This window comes from Anopheles maculipalpis, chromosome 2RL (genome assembly GCF_943734695.1).
Source record: "Anopheles maculipalpis chromosome 2RL, idAnoMacuDA_375_x, whole genome shotgun sequence".
Classification (NCBI taxonomy): domain Eukaryota; kingdom Metazoa; phylum Arthropoda; class Insecta; order Diptera; family Culicidae; genus Anopheles; species Anopheles maculipalpis.
In genome coordinates, this window is record NC_064871.1 from 10669781 (window position 1) to 10688839 (window position 19059).

General features: G+C 43.0%; 2 protein-coding genes across 5 annotated transcripts in view; one reads left to right on the forward strand and one right to left on the reverse strand.

Moving 5' to 3' along the window:
* LOC126557911 (protein fork head) overlaps positions 1 to 19059 on the forward strand; it is a 251822-nt gene that overhangs the window by 167749 nt on the left and 65014 nt on the right. The window lies entirely within an intron of this gene.
* The window catches only part of LOC126556671 (ankyrin repeat domain-containing protein 12), a 41672-nt gene that overhangs the window by 13013 nt on the left and 9600 nt on the right, over positions 1 to 19059 (reverse strand). The window contains exon 2 of one of the 3 annotated variants that reach the window (XM_050212083.1): positions 3527 to 4109. The exons of 1 other annotated variant lie outside the window; for it this stretch is intronic. In XM_050212083.1, coding sequence (XP_050068040.1) covers positions 3527 to 3967 — 441 coding nt within the window. In that variant the 5' untranslated portion in view covers positions 3968 to 4109. Of the gene's footprint in view, positions 1 to 3526; positions 4122 to 19059 lie in introns of those variants that run through there. One more of the 3 variants, XM_050212084.1, reaches the window with a different exon arrangement.

Here is a 19059-nt window from a genome sequence, read left to right on the forward strand (position 1 = left end):
TTTAATATTTAATTACTGTCGTCTAAAATTGTAGGTAACACATTCTTACCCTTTTGCTGATGAAAAATAATGCTGAAAGCCACCGCCAATTCTTCTTCACCATGGTTAAGTGACCTACTAGTTGATCCCGGTCATCAAATGGCTTACTAGACTTGCCGATACCACGTCGTTGTAAAGTCCAGTCTATACTACGGGGGAACAGATCAGATGGAATTTAAAAACCCAGTCTTGCCGCGTAAAACTGGCGGCGCTGAGGTTTCACCAAAGACTCATGGTCAATGGCTGAACATTGGATAAGTCAAATTTTAGAACAATTTGAGTTCTATTTTAATGATAGATACAACCGAACAATCTTAAAAAATGCTCTTGTACACCAAACAATCACGAAGTATTTTAGCCAAATGTGGAATCAAATGTTGATAGTAGATACAATCTATAAGATACATCCAAATTCTAGTTTTTATAATGGAGTTGATGCTGATGCCGATAAACCTCAACCCTTAATTTATAATAGCAAGGACCTATTTTCTTCTCTGGCTTAACGATCTTCCTGCCGACGTGGCCTCCGAGTGGCATACTATGGCGGGACGGTCCAGATGAGATTTGAACCCTGGTTTTGCCATGTAAAGAGCAGTGGCGATGTTTTTTATACCACCGGGACGCCCCACAAGGAACAAGGGCTTATATCATTCACATGAATTGATATCACTATAGAGTTTTACATGGCAACGCCTCTGGAAAATATTAGTACACGAGTCGATGATGTCACGATTGAAAAACAAAGACAATTGATAGGAAAGATATTGGAAGAATAAGGTTCCATTCCAATAAAGTTCAAATATCAATAGCATAAATCGTTATCTTACACACTCCGACATTTAATCGCCCTTGATAATTGATCAATCCAAGCGTGACCTACTCGCCTTTAAACCTTTACACTGGATTCGCGACATCGCGCGCTGTAATTGTGTTATTGCGATCTATGTGATCCACATTTGCGTAACCTCTGTAGCTACATGCTCTAACGTGTTCGCTTTGCACCCATGCAAAATTGAATCAATTGCCAACTTGCACAAACATTTTCTCCCAAGCGTACAAAGTGTCCTTAACCAACTCGAACGATTCAGTTCGTTTGCCTAAACGCATGTAAAGTGATTGTCCCATAGTCGTAATCGGAAGCAATGCTTCCAGCACTCTGTTAAAATATGATCCGTGCATCCGTGCACTGCGCACGGAAGCCACAGCTTTGCACAAATGGTTCCACGCTGTATTTTTCTTCTTCCTTCCTTCCTTCCTTCCTTCCCCTGTTGTCAATCTTCATGCAAGATGCAAAGCTCGAAGCATAAAAGCGAAAGATTATCGATAAAAGGCTCCGAGTGGCTGGCGCTCGGATTCTGCTGCCTGGTGGCATTCATGCGAAGAATGTATCGTTTTGCGTTGGTTCCATTTTCATCGATGCACAGGCGGTAGCGGTTCGCCCTTTGCTGGTACCACTTTGATCGCATCTGGGCAGCCTTAGGCAAGAGATGCAAAGATGCAACGATAAGGATGCTTACACTACACGATTGGTCTTGCGCTACTAAAGGAAGCGTGGTCGAGAGGGGCTTTTCAGCAACAACGGGAAGCAATGGTGGCATTAGTGTGCATCGATCGAACCCGGATTACGATTCGCATACCAGAAGTCATCGACATGTGTGCAGCCGGTACAATACGGCCGCGTTCGTTCAACGATAAGATACCTGCTCTCTCTCTCTCTCTCTCTCTCCCCCGATAAATAGCTACAAGCACCGGAAGCGCAACGGTAAACGATGTTTGATGTAATCTTTCTATTTGTTGACACACGCACCAATGGTAGGGTGGAATACTGTAAAGTTGTTTCCACTTTCCATTTTCCACTTGCAAAGCTACTCAGCAATAGCGTCGTTTGATATTTGGATCAATGGTAACTGATAAATCCTCAATCTTCCCTGCAGGTTATGTGTTCTGCAGCCAAAGATGGCGATAAGTTGAAACACAAAGTCATTCGAGTTTGCATGAAGGATGAATTGGTTTTGCGATTTTCTTGTGCGATAAGACAGGAAGCGGTTTTTGAAGTGTAAGATGAAGATATTTGATTACATTAAATGTACATTGCAAAGGTGAACATTTGATTGAGCGAACCCAATTATCTTGCTTGTTGGTGTAACATAACTTAAAAATAGATTTTTTCGTTGGTTCACATGAAATCAAAATTTATTTCGGAAACATCTTCAAACTTAATCGAGGAGATCTTAGCATTTCTTACGGCCTAAATCAGTCTCCTTGTCGGGAAATCAGCTCAATGTCTTCTAATCCGTAAGTCATTTTTCCGCATTATGCTATTGTGAAAATCCATTCCATCTACTCTACTATGAGTATTTTATTAAATTATGTCATCCTTAGCTCGCACTTGACAATGCTAGTCTTGACACACTGACGCATGCACTGTGACAGATGACACAACAGGTGTCATACCTCGTGCAGAGTACTTTTGAGGTTTAAAATTTGAACACCTGGCAACACACAATACAGAATTGGAGAGAACGAGAGCAGCAAAAAACCAACAAAGAAACCCGCCTCACGACAAACCAATCTAATAATATCTGATTTAATTTTGATTTCTTCTGCAACAACTGGCACACAACACGTGAAGCAACCGTTTATACAATTTATCCTCCATTTATCCGTCGACTAAAAAAGAAACGGGAGCGAGCGAGTTTTGTGAGTTCCACGGAATGATTGTTTGCACATTCGTATCTACCCACAAACAGACAGGCAAGGTGAAGTGATTTACTTTAATATCATTTGACAATGATTTAAGCCACGCTGTTCAGTGGAATTCTTCTTCAAGTCAGGGGGGAAAATTTCTTAATAACAGTCTACGAATGATATTACAAAAAATGTGTACACACAGATTGATTGCAACGCTCGCTTTGAGTGAAAGACTGGGCGCCTCCATTCAGGATTACCAAGTTGTTATTGTAATGAACGAATATTTCTATCGAGCCAGTTATCCTCCTTTAAGGTAAAGTTTTTTGGTATCGTATTTCGCTCACTTATTCACATTAATGGCCAGCTTTTTGTATTTATTTTGCTCTCCAAATCTAAATTTCCTCGTCAAATACTGTTGAGTGGCTAGCGAACTGATTAGGAAATCTAGATTGATGGTATCGCTTTGTGCGAAATCTTTTTTACGTTGTTTGAGTGATTTAATAGGCATTTTCACTTACTAAAGTTAACCGAACGTTGGTCGAATTGTTCACATCGGATAAAAAATTGACAGTTTCGTGGGTGCAAGTTTAAACGTCGCCAACGTCGCTGCTGGCACAATCGTTTCAATGACAAAGAACGCGCAACAACCGTGACGAATGGCGCACTACTACAACTACATCTTTCTCCCTGCTCTTCCGGGAAACTGACCGGGAAACACACACACACACAAAAGAAGGTTCGGGCAAACCGAACACCCCGGAAGGACAAATATGGGGCAAAACGCAGAAAATCTCACCTTTTGTCGCAGCTCCTTCAATATATCACCGGTAAAACCCTGCTGGCAGGCGTACATTAGCGAGGTACATCCTTCGGATAAACGTTGCTGGTCGCCGGTCGCCTTTGCCTTCTTCACCGTGTCCTTCGTTGCCGGCAGCGAGCGCACCGTAGACTCGGCACTGGACCGTTCAACGCCGCTCACGACGGTGCTGGATTTCGGTCGGTGGGGTGTAAGCGGCGGAAGCGCAAAGGTTACGGCAGTCTTTACCGGTGGGGGTGATGGTTCGGGCGAACCGGGAGACGGGGAGGGAGGTTCAACTGTTACCACCAGCACGTCCTCCCGCACGTCACTCTGGTCTTTAAACTTGACCGTGTGCTTGGTAGACTTTTTCTTCGCCTTCACGGGCGAACCACCGGCCGGCACCCGGCGGGTACGGGTCGGTTCACTGCGCGGCTCCATTTATCGCCCCCGGTGTGGCACGGGGCGAAGGCACTTTTCATTTTCTTCCACACGGACACCGGACGCCACCGCAGACGCGAGGAAACACTCAGCAACACACCGGTACGCCGCACACCGGGGTCGTTTCTATCCATTTAGGATGCTCATTGAGGATGATAGCCCGTACCGAAGGAAATAATTACCTAATTGCACTTATGAACGCAACACACAGCGTAGACAACACAGAAAAAAAACAACTAATCTGATCCTCTCGTTGGGTCAGTATTGATTTACATTTTCAGTTCAGACGGTCTTGTTTTGCCAAGGGGCCATTTTTCTGCTTTTAGCATGCGATCGGCACATTCAAAACAAAAATACTAAACACACCTAAATCGCTATTTGTTATTTACAAAAGAATAATTTAATATAATTGTTATACATCGTTCATATCTAAACTATGCTAGCATCGATGCTTTCGAGGAACTAGTTTACAAATTTTTCAAATAAACCACGTAAAATATGTTTTAATTTAACAAACGAAACTAAATGCTGCAGTCAGTGTATTGAGCTGTAGTCAGTGGTGTAGTGAGTAACAACTAACCCCAAAGATTTGGGAAAAGAACTCAGGAGAACATTTAGTTTTGCAATATATATGGGAAAGGTATCAGGTAAAAGCAGAACGGTTATGAACAAGAAATTCAATTCTGCTTAAAGCAATGCTCCAAGAATTCCTAGCATTATGACATCAATCTGATGTCAATTCGATAAATGCCCAGCTGTATGACAGATGGTGGGGAGATATCAAAGACCCCAGAATCTATTTTTTCCATCAAAACTATGCACCATTTCACAGACTGAAACGCACCGCTCAATTTAAAGGGAGTCTGGTGGCGTCACATGAACCACCGTTTGTGAAGATAATCCCTACAAGACCATCAATCAACGGTGAGAGAATGTGTGAACAGCATCCCTTAAACCGACGACCAACTGCATAGCACCATTTCTTCACAGCTTGTAATTAATACTGTCCGCTCATTCCCCATCAAGCACTACATTCCTTTCCGTTTGTCCTTCCGTGAACTTCTAAAGCGGTGAAGAACTAAGACTGGCCCTGCTCTGCCTTTCCTGCATTAGCTCAAGAACGCTGCACGATGCAAGTTGTACAGTCGATTAACTGCGAGTTTAATTTATCATCATTATCGATGGCGATCAGGATATTATTTTGGCGCTCTTGTGTTGGGTGGTGAGTACCTCTTGCCTCTACCACTACCTCTTCCAAGGACGACGATAGTGGCCCATTACTTCTGCTTACAGTGACCCGCTTCGTAGCGCGAACGTCAGCGAAGGATTTGTGCTGATGACAGCAAGCACACAAACACACACACCCGTTCCCGATTTGATGGTCGCTTGTTTCTGACTACCGGCTGAAATATGTTACACTTTCGGTGTTCTACATTCTCCCACCACGATGGACCTGCGACGGTGCTTAGGTGGCGGTTGCACGTGTGCTACATAAATATTGATTCCGTACCATCATCAAGGCACTGATTAAGAAAAGGGAGTCAAGGCTATCCGTCGAGTCCTTCCGATGCATCCGATTACTGCCGAGTGAACAGCACCCCATCAGGGCAGCCATCAAGATGCGGCCGGACGAAAGTAAACCTGTGTACCAGCAATTAACCTATATTCAAGAGGTGTATTCAAACATCCACACGTACCCTTGCAGGTACGATCAAGAGCCTGCGTGCGTGTGTGTGTGTGGATTTGTTTGGGCACCGAAAACGAGGCTCCCGTGTGAAACTGGTGGCTTCATTATGCAAACCACTGAACGGTGCCTAAATAGCAGGTCACCTCCTTGCGGTAGTATCGGCACCGGATTCCGGAACCATACGAAACTCGCACACAAACACATACACAAGACACTGGAACCAAGCCGTTCTGTTCACCTTCCTCCCAACGGGAAGTGATAAATCACCCGAGACTACACTAATGCTACTGTTGCTGTACCGGAACCGGTGCCAAGCGAAGGTTTACTGCACGGATATTCAGGCCGCCCGTACAAATCTCCATTTTAAACTTGAGTGCAACTGCCGGATAAGGTTCCAGGCTCGGTAAGTGCAAAAAGCCGCTGGATAACCTTCGACAACGTATCGAGAGACCAATTTGCCCAAAAAGCTGTGGTTCGGGATGGTCCACTCGTTTAGAAGATGGTCAAAGATCACAAAACTGTGTGCCCGAGCCCGGGCGCACTCATATTCCGTATCACGACGAGAGTAATCGATGAAATACATTAATTAATCGATGGACGGATTATACTTCAACCACATCCCGAGCTCACCAGTGCTTGGCTAGCTACGGGAAGCACGTTATTTGATAGTTAGCGGACATCAAACCGTTCTCGCCACTCGTTTTAGTAACGATCGTTTGCTATGCGCTTTGAGTCCAGTGGATAAATTGTCAGAATATCCGGCACACTGAAGAAGGAGATACTTATAGGAGCGAACGGCTGGAAGTCGGTAGTACTTCCGCACTTGAGGGTCGTGCAGACCAGTGACACCCCGGGCAAGCTAGATAGCAAAACGAAGCGTTCTATCGACTCGATGGCTTGTGAGTCAACAGACGCCGTTTGCTACAAAGGGCGATTCAGCTATCGCACAGTTATCGATCACAATTAGCAAACAATTGGACCCGGTCCGCAGTTGTTTATTATTATTGACAATCATTGTTCCGAGTGGTTTGATTCAGTACCGTAGCTTTGGGGCTCCACTCTGAAGGGTATAATGTTGAGTAGCTTCATATTTCATATCTGTGAAGTTAGGTATCTTTCTCATATTTATGTGGTACTCCTTGCAGTTCAACAGTGTTCAACGAACATATAACTAGCATTGTGTCATTTTATTATCTATCACAAGCTTTTCAGCAAATTTCTTGGTCTACGTCTATTTAATTCAACAATATTTTATTTTTATGAAATTCAGCAAGTCCACCCTCAGAAGTTAAATTATCTGCAGGTAATGCAGAATATTAATCTGGTCTTAATAACATCTCCAATCTAAACAACATCTGGGCATTTAATTTTCCACACAGAGAGACAGAGAGAATGAGATACAGAGAGAGAAACAGAGAAATATAGAGAAAATTACTCTTATCTTCTCTCTAGTCTACTAAGGACCTAAGGACCAACTTATTGGAGCCGCAAATGCTTTGATGGAATCATCCATCAAATCGTACCGAGAAAAGTGTCAAAATACTTCTCACTACTCACTAACAATTGACGTTATAGTTCGTGAGTTTTCTGTCTCATCCCGTGAGCTCATGACTTAACAATATTTTGAACCTTTAGAAACACTTCATAAATGACCGTTACTTTCAATTTTTTCGATGAAAAAATCGGGTATCTCCACTTTTTCTCAAAGAATGCTGATTGGAATTAAAATTACTCGAAGTTTGTTTCACTGTATTAAAAAATCCACTTCATGAGACTTTTGTTCATTCCATTCTACTTTTCATCGGCCGTATTGCTGCTGGAAACTAAGTTCCTGTACATTTTTCCACATAGTGCTTCAATAGGAAGCCCAGCTTTCTTTGAAACATCCATCAATGGTTCCATAAAGTCATGCACGGGTGAAGCAACAGAAAAAAAAAGTTATTAAATTCCACCAGATCTATTAATCCATCGGTTCATTTCACCCGTCCCTGCCTGGTAGTGAATGCGGAGACTCAACAAAATATAACCGGAAATGAATTAAGACATCACTGGGAGCATATTGCGCCCGTGTTCTACGGGGCACAGCGCGAAACGGATGAAGCGAAATATGATCCGTACCAAACTATACTACACCGGGAACTACTGCTGACGCACAGCGCCAATAAAGTGACGAACACCAAGGGCACAAGAAGAACTCGCTAGGCAGCATCAGCAGCAGCAGTAGCTGGATAAAGCTTCGTTCTAATTTTCTCGCATGGAAGATGAAAGCTAAATGTTTCAACATGCTTGCGTTAAAATGTTTCCACTCGCAACGTTCGCTTTCGTCGTAAGTGAACGTGGTCGTTCAGACACTGCTGGAAATCTTTAATAAATTCCTATTATTTCCTGGCGCTTCTTACATTCTTATGACAAACGGTGGGAAAGAATCTAAGGGAGAGCTGAAACAAAAAAAATCTACCAACTACTCGGTGCTGTTCTAAGCTTTTAAGCGAAATCGAACGAATGGAAGAAAAAAAAAACTCCAGTGAGGTAAAACATGTTTTAAGCGTAAGAAAGTTGATTCCTTGTAATCGCTCTACCTTCACGGTTACTACATTCCACAGTGAAGGGAGGAATAGAACGAAAAAGAATTTGCTTCAAAGTGAGGTACGAGAATGAAGCATCTGGAAGCGAGCGATGCAGCGATTTTGTGCAAGAAAACTCCCCAATGAAGTTGCTTCACTCTTCCATATTCTGCACGATGAAGCGTTTATTTATACAAGTCATCGGGATAGCTCATTTGGCAGCAGTTGTTTTTTTTTTTTGTCGTCCTTTTGTTCAGCTGCCAGGGTATTGTAAGTATTGAGAAAAAAAACCACAAGTTTAAAAAATACCAGCTGCCAGCTGTGGTAACGCTGTGAATTTAAACCATGCAAACGAGATCCTTTGCATAGCGAACAAAAGGTGCTTCATTGCACTTCTCCCGCAAACGACATTCAATGGCGATAAAAATACATAAATAGTTCCACGATTAGCGCCGTACGCATCCATAAACTTGTCAGCCAGCTTTCTGCAGTAACCTTTTTAAGAGTTCAAACACGTGCCACTGCCTTAAAATAAGCTTTTGATCGTTGGGCCGAGAATCGCTACGACATGTTCCGTTCTATTTTTGAGTGCTTGAGCGAACCACTTCCCCTTTTAGGCAACGATAAATAATATTATGGAGCTTGATAATTGGAGTTTTTTTGTTGTTAAAAGTTCTACAAATCAAAGAGAAAAGTTTTTGTCGTTCTGTTTCAGAGCTTGTAGTGACATTATGTAGAGCTATGTAACTTGTAGAGTGTTACGCTTTGAGAGCCAATTATAAGCGACTTGTTTTTCAATAGTACCCAATTCAACAGTATAGTATGACAATGTTTTAGTGGTTCTTACTGCATCAATATGAATAAGTTTGCTTATACGAAAGCTCGCGCTCTAATGATCAAGGTTTTTATTGGGTTGAAAACTAAGTGTAACAAGTATATGTTAGTTATAGAAGGTACTAAACGTCCTGCTCTTTAATAAAATTAATAATCCACCTTTTACTCGAATACAGGTTCGAAAAGGATGGCATTACCTTTACGATTTTTTTACTCTCAAATAATTTTAGTCGTCAAGTAAAAAATAAAACAAGTTATCCAAGTCTTTACGAGAATATATTGCAGATTCGGGAAAGGTTCGCCTATGCCTTACGAATATTGGACGCACATTTCAATAGGGCCTTCCCGATTTGCCACAAGAATTAGAGCAAATCGTCACCAGCAAAAGCCGTCTACAGTGCAACACTACTCCATTTTCGAACATTAGAAGAGCTGGCGAATTCCATCATCCCAACGTATCTACGCGAAAACGTTGGAAGGAACTAGTCCTGGTCATTCCAGGAAAAAGCCTATCCATCTGATTGAAGAAGATCTGACGACGCATCAACGAACTGCATTTGAGTGATCGATCCACCAGTGATATATGCTTATGTCTTTTATTCTACCGTCACCAACAAGCTACGAGTAAGTTGAGGCTTCTACGACCATTCTGTAAAGTCTACAGATTCACTCTTCTTCATGATTCCACTGAGAAAAAACGGGTCCCACTCCTTATCACTAATATTCCTCGGTATTCTTCACAAAATAAACCAAAAACCAAATATGGGAACTGATTCAGTAAATTGAAGAACATTGCTGTAACTTGCATCATGACAACTCCACTAACATCGAGCGGTTTTTGGAGGAACCTTCCCAAACAGGAATAAACGTGGCCTCTGCCGGCCGACACCTCTTCTCATAGGTTAATCCGACACTGGGTTTATAGGACAGAAATCAAACGTATTGACAGCTGCGTTTAAATTAGGAATTGGTATCATCAATGATTCATTCCTTCCTTGTAGGAGAGAGAGAGTTTCAATCTCTAGCGATTGATTTATCACCATGACTCGCTATGATGATGTATTACAAGTCATAAACTTTATCAATGTTATTTACATGGATTTTTGTATTAAGTTGAGTTTGTAAAAAAAAACTCCTTTCGTAGCCAAGAATCTCTGAATAATCTGCCCTAATCCCCACGTAAACTAGCTGAACTTGGGATGGGATGCTAGTTTTTATTTTATGGTAACAGTACATTTCACAGCAATTTGGAGCGGTTTAGCGAAGTGACAGCGACGCCGGTCTTCCCTTGACCGAACCGTGGCTCAAATCCCTTCCAGACCGTTCACTAACAAAGCAAGCAAGGCCATTTGATGGCCACCAACTGTTGAACTGAAGCTACACGAATTGAAGGTTTACAAATACATCACACAATTTTTCAACAACAACACAGCGATCTCAAAAACATATTATATTCATTACACAAGTAAAAACGTTCTGTAAAAAGGTTCCAGTCGAAACAACACAAAACAATCGGTATTCAAGCATTCATCAGAATTTTAATTTTGGCTTTATTTCCCTTGTTCTTTCATTTTTCTATGAAGAATCTTTCGCACGAGAATTCTAGAAGATCTGCTACACGAGCAAACCTACAATTACACATTCGCACACCACTGAAACTGTACGAAAACCAACCGATCTGCTATGAAAACGAATAGATCGTACAGACCCACCAAACTTGCCGGCTCAAGGCTTAGAACCTAACCGAAAAACATGATGTTGACATGTTGATCGCACAGTCGATTAAAAATCCTAAGGCGGACCAAAGTCGCCCCACATTCGGTGCTGACGCTCGATCAACCACAGCCGAGATCAAGCGTCTACAACGCCACAAGCCTTTGTATACATCCAATTTTTCCTTCCAAGATGTCTTTGAATGTTTGTTTGCGTTAAGTGGGGAGTGAGTCGATCATGAAGTGGTACATCAAGTCGTGGTACCGTGTGTCGGAAGTGAATCTAGGTCGAAAATCGTTGGGTTCGAAATTTGACCGGTCGGCAAACTATGCTTAACCGTCTGTCCGGCAGACGGGTGCATCGTATTTAAATGTTAGTTCTTTTTCGATCTAGTCACTATAAAAGTTTGCGCAACCCCCGGTTACTGTATCAGTTCCCTACCATCGATCGTACCGCTTTAATCGTAACTGTTTTGTTTTTGACCAATTGCCGCTAGCGAGTCGCTCCAGTGGTGGTTCTAATTGCTTTTGTAACGAGCAGTAAAGAGTTCCTTTGGGTTAGATTTGTAGAGAGAAGAGCTCACAAACAAGGTCCAGCACAAAGCATGACGCACGAAGATAGAATGCGTGGGTTTCGTTAGTGATTTGAAAATTTTTAGCAAAATTTCAAACATTTTACCGATTCCAACCTCATGAGACTCCATCACTTTCATTACTATCCAGAGAACTGCACCCAATCGTTCCATCTATCTAACTTTCATCACATCCCATATCTCTAATGATGTTTTAGAACATTTCCGATCTTCCCACCAGTCCCAGCCCATCCTCATAAATCACGGGAGTAATACCGAACATTCGCCACAGAAATTGTCCATCAGTCGGTGGGATTCGCCACATCTCGAATGCAAAACAACATTGACCAACTCCATGACATGACAAATCCCATTTTGCGCATTTCCCTTTACATATGGTGTTATTTCCCATCACCACCCTTCCTCACCCACCGCTACCGGGAATAGGAAAATGAATAATTTATTTCACTCGAAGCGCCGCGCTATTCTCCGACCAGCGCACGCGGTGAAAAACAAGATGATGAATATTTTCCCACCACCAATCTCCCCTGGCAATTGGACGATTTCTGTTTTTATTCAACTTGGATAAAACATTTTTTTGTTATCATCGTGTTGCCTTGCTTTGCTACCAAAAATCTATTCACATCTTGCCTCATTCAACATCTCCTTGCACATCTGCTTTTCTTTTGCTTTTTTTGTTTGGGTTTTGTTTTTTGTTTGCTAAATATTTTATTCCTTTTTACCCTCCACCTCACACCGCTTTTTTTTCTTTTCATCTTTCTTCCCTTAATCATGCGTATGTTGCTTTAATGTTGTGTCTTGTTCTTCTGCTTTAGTTTGGGCTTTCTCTTTCGCACACAAAGTCATCAAAGTCACGGTCCACAGTGCGGCGGCACACGCAGGCTACAAATTGATGTTACAAATAACAGACCACACGGCAAAGAGAATATGCAGGACCGAAAAAAGTTTTGTCATTTTCATCGAAAAGTTTGGTCCATCTGGACGGTGCAGAATGCTTTCGGGTGTGGATGTTTGTTTTCCCCCCCGCTAGCTAGCTGGCTTGTGGATGGAGACGCGAAACGCGAAATTTTTCATCTTACCTACCGAGAACTGTGTGCGCTTTTCGGTGGGCTATTTGATTATCACTTTTTTCCCCTGTTTTGTTCTCGTGGTTATTTTTTTTCGCGTGGCGAAAATTGCCCACCAAGACGGTCAGCAAGTATTTTAAAACACCAAAATACTTTATCCTACCTCTACATCAAACGGAGCATACGTTTGAGTGAGCCGTAATGATTTAAAAACGGTTCTCACTCCATTACAATCCGAATATAACCCAATTAGGAGAAAATGTGGCATAAAGCACACTGCTATCGGACCGCAATTTTGGTTCATAACTAAACTGAGCAGCTTCTTCCATCCGGCAACGGATTGCTGCGTTCGGTATCGAGCACAACGAGCGCAAAATCCGTATCGTTTCGAATAAATCTTTGCTTTGATTAAACAACGGAACGATTCTTGCCCATCGCCCAACGCTCCGGGGTTGTAAGATTTACAACGGAAAGCTTTCTTGTGTGTGCGTGTGTGTGGCTCGATTCTTCTTGCATGCACGGTACATGTGTGCAAAAGTTTTCCCCCGATGGTTTAGGAAGCAATTTGGCTGCAGGGATATCAAGTGCGATTTAGAAACATGTAAAGTAGTCTAACGGTTCCAGCAAACTAATCCTGCCCGGGGAATCTTCGGGGTATGTGAGGCATGGGGATTGTTGGGTGGTCTGGTGCGTTATCGAGCTTCCCGTGCCCAGAGCGCGTTGGCCCGACATACGGGCTGATAGTCTCCGATTTGTTTGCGTATTGTAACGCGTGCTCTGATCTAGAGACTACCGGAGGAGCCGTTGCGTTGATTGCACACTGGGGATAAATTATACATGTTTACAGCAAGGTTGAATAATTATCGGCGAGTTATTTATTGGCCTTGCTACATCAACCAGACCAAAAACCTTATTAACATGGAAATTTTCTAATAATTCATCTAAATCTATGTACGGATGCCGGTGGTGTCTAGTGTAAACAAAGGCTAACTTTAAATATATTGCTTAAAACAAAGCCAATTTCACGTCGCGATGCAATTCTTCAAACTTTTCGCAATATTTTCCTGTCACGGCGTGCAATAACCACGAGCAGGAAAACTGAGCAACAAACTATCGTTACCACATTTCCACAGTTCGACATCACACAGCGTAACACACGTTGATATACAGGTGGTGCTAGTGTTACCGGTTAACCTTCGAAGCATATTTCCCACCAACACACACGCACGCAAGTTCAATATATAACGTAAAATATATTGCCCGTTACAGTGCGAACAGTGTTGGCCATTGCTTTTTTCCGATTCCGTTCCAAAGTTCCTTCGCCGGGGTTGCTCTTCAAAGCTGAAAACCGTAACACCATATTGGCGATACGTTTTGATTGTCTGTTTGTGCAAGGACATGGTTGATTTCCATTTCTGCCGGCACAGCACATACCAATTTCACTGTTTCACTGTTGACTGCGTTTTTTTTTTTACTGTTTCGTATCGTTTTTCCCCCTGTTTTCCATGCTAACCAATAACTGGCAATCGGTTGATGTCAATTCGATATTCCGGAATTTCCGAATCACGACATCATTTTGCCCGTAACCGTTTCACATTCACCCGATATGTTACCATTGGAGCCAGGTGAATGCGCACGTGGCTGTGTGTGAGTGTGTTTCCCTCCAAGTCTCACGACACCACAACACAAGTTTCTTGAACCTCTCTGTTTGAACCTCTCGGCTTTTTACTAACTTTTCCCGGGTTTCTGTTTTTTTGTTCGCTCTCGCTCGCTCTTTCTTGTATTTTCCACTTCCTTACAAACACACTGACATACCAAACTCGAATTTCGGCAAGTTACGGGCAGGGAAAATAGCAGCAAAACTGTGAAAGAATTTTGCACCCCATGAACTTCCCCTTTTCTTAGCCCGCAACATCTACCCGAACCGCCCCAAAAAACAAGCGTGATGATTGTGTTTGAATCAATTTTGCCAGAACGAAAAATTGCGAGCAACAACCGCATTCGCAAAAGGGAACCAAATTCGTGGCAAAATAGAATAAACCCACGCCATATTGGAAGCGGAATTGAAACGTGGAAGCATCCGAATAAATCCAAATCTTGGAAGGTAGGTAGCAGCACCGTAACAGTTCCAGTAAACGCAACAGCATTCTACTGCAATTGAGCCAGATTTAGACGCCATAAGCCAAAAGTCCAACCCGAGGGTTTTGAGAGGATAATCCAGCAAAGAAAAAAAAAAGGCTGAGGTAGAAAAAACTGGAAAGAAAATTGCAAATTGGGTACGTTTCTCGGTACTTTATCATCCTAAGTAATTCCGTGGCTGTATTAAATTGGTGACGAAATAGAATGTGTACAAAATGGAAGGAATGATACGATTTTGTCCTAGATAACTGCGAGATGGGCAGTAGTTGCTGGTGTGCGCTGCTGTACAGGTTCCAGGGCTTCCAGATTTGGGTCGGAGCGTATTTAGCAGAGGAAGGAACCGGAATGGTGATAAACATGATTGGTGGTGGTGATTTTTTTTTGTTAGTGTGCTAGTGTGGCTGGAGAGCTGAGAAACTTGCCTGAGTGTCTTTTCGCTCACCTTGCCACGAGGTCTGATCGTTTTATTTCTAGAGTTATGCTAACAACATTGTACGCTTTAGGCCTATTTTCTCGCGATACACACTCACACACCCACATCAATAAGATAGCACCACTTTGGGAAAGATTTATTCAGCACAAATACACGACACACACACACACCACCTGTAAGGACCCTCAAAAGGAGCATAAACAGCACAACACAGCAAAGCGGCCAACAAACTATGCCATCCCGAATGGCGAGTCGCTGGACAGTAATTGGGTCAACTATTCCAGGCAAGGCCGACTGGAGCGGGCCCTTTAATGTTCAATCGATTGTGTGGTCGCCCCGTATGAGAGAGGGAGAGAAGTGTTTCAGAACCACTAGTAATATCTACAACTCTAAACAGGATCTACTGCTTTATCTACACAAAGTTTAAAATAAATTTACACTGCGTTACAAATTTACAAGTAAAATTTGACTAATTAAAAAGCAAAATTTCGACTTTGTTTTGTAAATTAACTCAGATTTCCACAATGCCGCTTGGTAAAAATCGATTGAAAATTACAACTTCCTAAACCACCATTTAAAAACACCTTTAAAATCGAACGAACCTAACCGATCGGCAACATTGGCCCTTATCGCACACTCAAAGCCAAATCACTCACACACACACGCCCCGACTCACTCGCACCAAGAACACAACACTACGCGCCCCACCCACGGAAGCACTGCTCGAAGTCACGGCACGAGCTCTCGCGATCACGAGCGCCCGCGAGGTCCGAAAGTGAAATCCACCCGTCGTCTAGTGGAGCAAACTTTTGACTGACACAATTCGCTGCCAAAGTTCAGCCCGCTACCGACCAACAGCGGGCAAGACCTCCTCCAGGGCATGCCGAGAAGGGAAGGGAAGGAAAAAAAACCACCCCTGAGCGGAAGCTTCGCGTCTCTGCTGCTCGAAAAACCTTTCCATTTTTTTTTTTGTTCTTCTTGCTGACTAGTAGTGTGATAGTATTGGTAAGACCCTATTCTGATTCGAACCTGGTCCACACACAAGTTGCCGTCCCACTGAACTTAACCTGGGCTGTTGGGGAAGTTTTCCAACCTCCACACTGATGTATTGCCCTCTCTACAGGCAATGTAGACTATATAGACAGGATTGATTAAGCACCCATCCAACCAACCCCCTCAGAGGCTAAAGAGGAAGCCAGAGTGAGACAGTCTGTCGGAGGTCAATGGAGTGCGGGTGAATAAAGTGGAAAGCAAAAAAAAAAGCGGAGCCAAAGCAATAATAGCAACAATGGCTGCCTCGTCGTTTGGTGGTGGAAAATCGAACCAGTCTCCATTCCTGGTGGCGTTATGGCGCTGGAGGACGCTCGAGACCCGTCATCGTGCCAGCCAGACCCGTCAACCAGCCATCGATGAAAACGGAAAACCACCCGGAAGCCTTTGCCATTGGGTTTGGAGTGTTCAAGGAAACGATACCTGCCCCCGAGACGTAACCGTGATGGCATGTGTGTTGCACCTTTCCTGGATTCCTGAAACTGCACACCCTCCTACTAGGTTTACTGTAGAAAGCAAAGACTGTTCTGCATACCGACACTTACGCGCGCACACACACACACACAGACTCAGGTGTGACAGGATTGACACGTGGTGCGCGTATGTGCGTAGGTGCCACATCACATACCTTTCCTGATTGAAAAAGTCCTCGGAAGCTTACAGCTCCATCGCTTGCCACACTCCACCTCCTTCCTCCCCTCACCAAAGCAGGTGCAAAACTAACCCTGCAATGAGGTAAAGTTTTCGCAAAAGAATTGGCCATACTCCGTCCGTATGGCAGCCCAGCACCACGCAGCGGGTGGTAGAGGGAAATATATTTGCATAATCTCATTCGCAACACCCGGTGCGTGTGCTGGGGACGCCCCGGTGTGTAGGGGTTGTGGGGCCGGAATCTGGTTACTGCGGCAAAGGTTTTCGTTGCCAAACAGCCAACATCCGTAGTAGTGTTTAATGAAAACACCCCGGCAGTACTTTTCTTTCCAACTAAATTGCCAATCCCATCCCGCAAAGCTCGAACGCCGTCGCTTTGTATGCAAAGTAAAGAGACTTTCCGCTTTTTGCCGACCAAACGACGTGTAAATATGTTTGTGAAAATTACTTCAACGTAGTGTAAATTGCATTTTAATGCACCCATCTTACTGCTACTACCACTACTACAATCACTGCTTTGTGAAGCCTTTTGAAGCCTTCGAAAGGACGTGAATGAGTTTACATTCTTCTCGAAGCTCTCCATCCCCCCGGGGTAGGGAAGGAGCCGTACAAATAGGGTTTTGCTCACTTCTGCTCACTGGCAGTGGTCTGGTCAACTGGTCAAGGCGCGTGAAAACGCGGTCAGTTGCGCGTCAGTTTGTTTGGGTCAGCCTGACCCAAACACTGGTAGCCAAGCAACAGCGAAAGCTCGAAGCTGCTGCTAGTGTGCGTCTCATTACGGTGGAATGTTCGAATCCTGCTTGCCTGACCACTTACACCAATGCACCTTTCACGAGGCGCTCACGGTGCACGGTCTGACCATGAATTCGTCTTCCGACATTCGTTCACCCGCCCGAAACCAACGCACGTGCCCACCCTGGGCGATGAACGCTTAATGGAGGTTTTTCCTCTGAAGGTGATGAGAAATGGAATAAATTATTACGCCCCGGGGTCCAGTGCAGTGCGTTCGGTACCTAACGCACCGCATGAAGGTAAATATAGCATCGGGACGGTGACAGAAGTCATTACGGGGCTAAGCAAAACCGGGCAAGCCTTCTTTTCTTGCTAGTATTTATTTTTAACTGAGAGGTAAATATTGATCTTGTAACGAGCATAGCAAGTACATCAGTAGTAGCGGTAAAGAATGAATTTTATTAGGCAAACATTTTATTTTTAATTGGGTGAAAGAATACGTTCGTTCGTGACGTTTTAAAATGGCCTTTTTTTGTTTCTAGACGTACTCAAGCGATTTTCTGACATCACATGACGGGCGAATGTGTTCCAAGGACGACTGATAACGGTTGGTTAAACTTTGAACGTGGTTTACTCCAAAATAGAGAAGCAAAGATTAATTAACATTCTCATTTTGATTCTTTATACAATATACTAATATCAGACGCAAAATTTCAGGAATTCAGGAAACAAACTACCATCGTGGACTATCCAACTACTAAGTATCAGCAAGTATAGTAAGCCAGTAGATGGCCGACGTGACCTAGAAGGTTGTTAAGCTAAGAAGATTTCAATTTTTCGTCTCTAAATCTTTCTTTTGAATCTTCCCGAAGCACGCATTGATATTTGTAATCCATCTTAGTCAGAGTTCTGGAGCTAAAAGTAGGACATTTCAATTCGGAATAGGGTGTGATGCCACTCTTATATGAAGTTCTTTGATTTTTTTCTATTCCCAAACATAATAAATTGACATATCAAACAGTTTTTTAAAACAACAAGTGTATGACATAGCAGTGCACAGTTTAAGAGCATATCTAGAAGATCTTTCTGGAATTTTACGGAGTTTTAGAGCCGGTCTAGACGAAGTGCAATCTTGTTTCATGTAAAAAAACATTCAGTTTTGTATGGGAATATGTTAAAAATTCATAGTATTTTGGCAGAAAACCAAATATAGACTGGCTTTCAAGTTGATCCTCAAGTTTTTGTTTGTTTATATTCGAATATGTCGGCTCTTCGCCATATTGTCTACACCCGTCTATAGATATTTGAAGCTAAATTCAACTTGAAAAATCATTCAGCATTACCTCAGTTCCTTATGGACGATATTTGTACAAAATCTTAAACCTATTCCTCCGCGTAATAGCTTCTTAAAGCAACTGTTTTATCTCTGCGTTGACAACGCCTGAAAGTATGTATCCAGTATGTTTAAATAAACTCTTGATGGCCTGCAGGACACTTTTTGCCACGAAAGTTCCAGCAACACAGGCCTTTTTGTGCGTTTGATGAATTACATCCGCCGAATGCACCCCAACAACGTCGTATTACTTACTCGTTTATGGAAGCATTAATTTATATGGAAATTAATTGCACA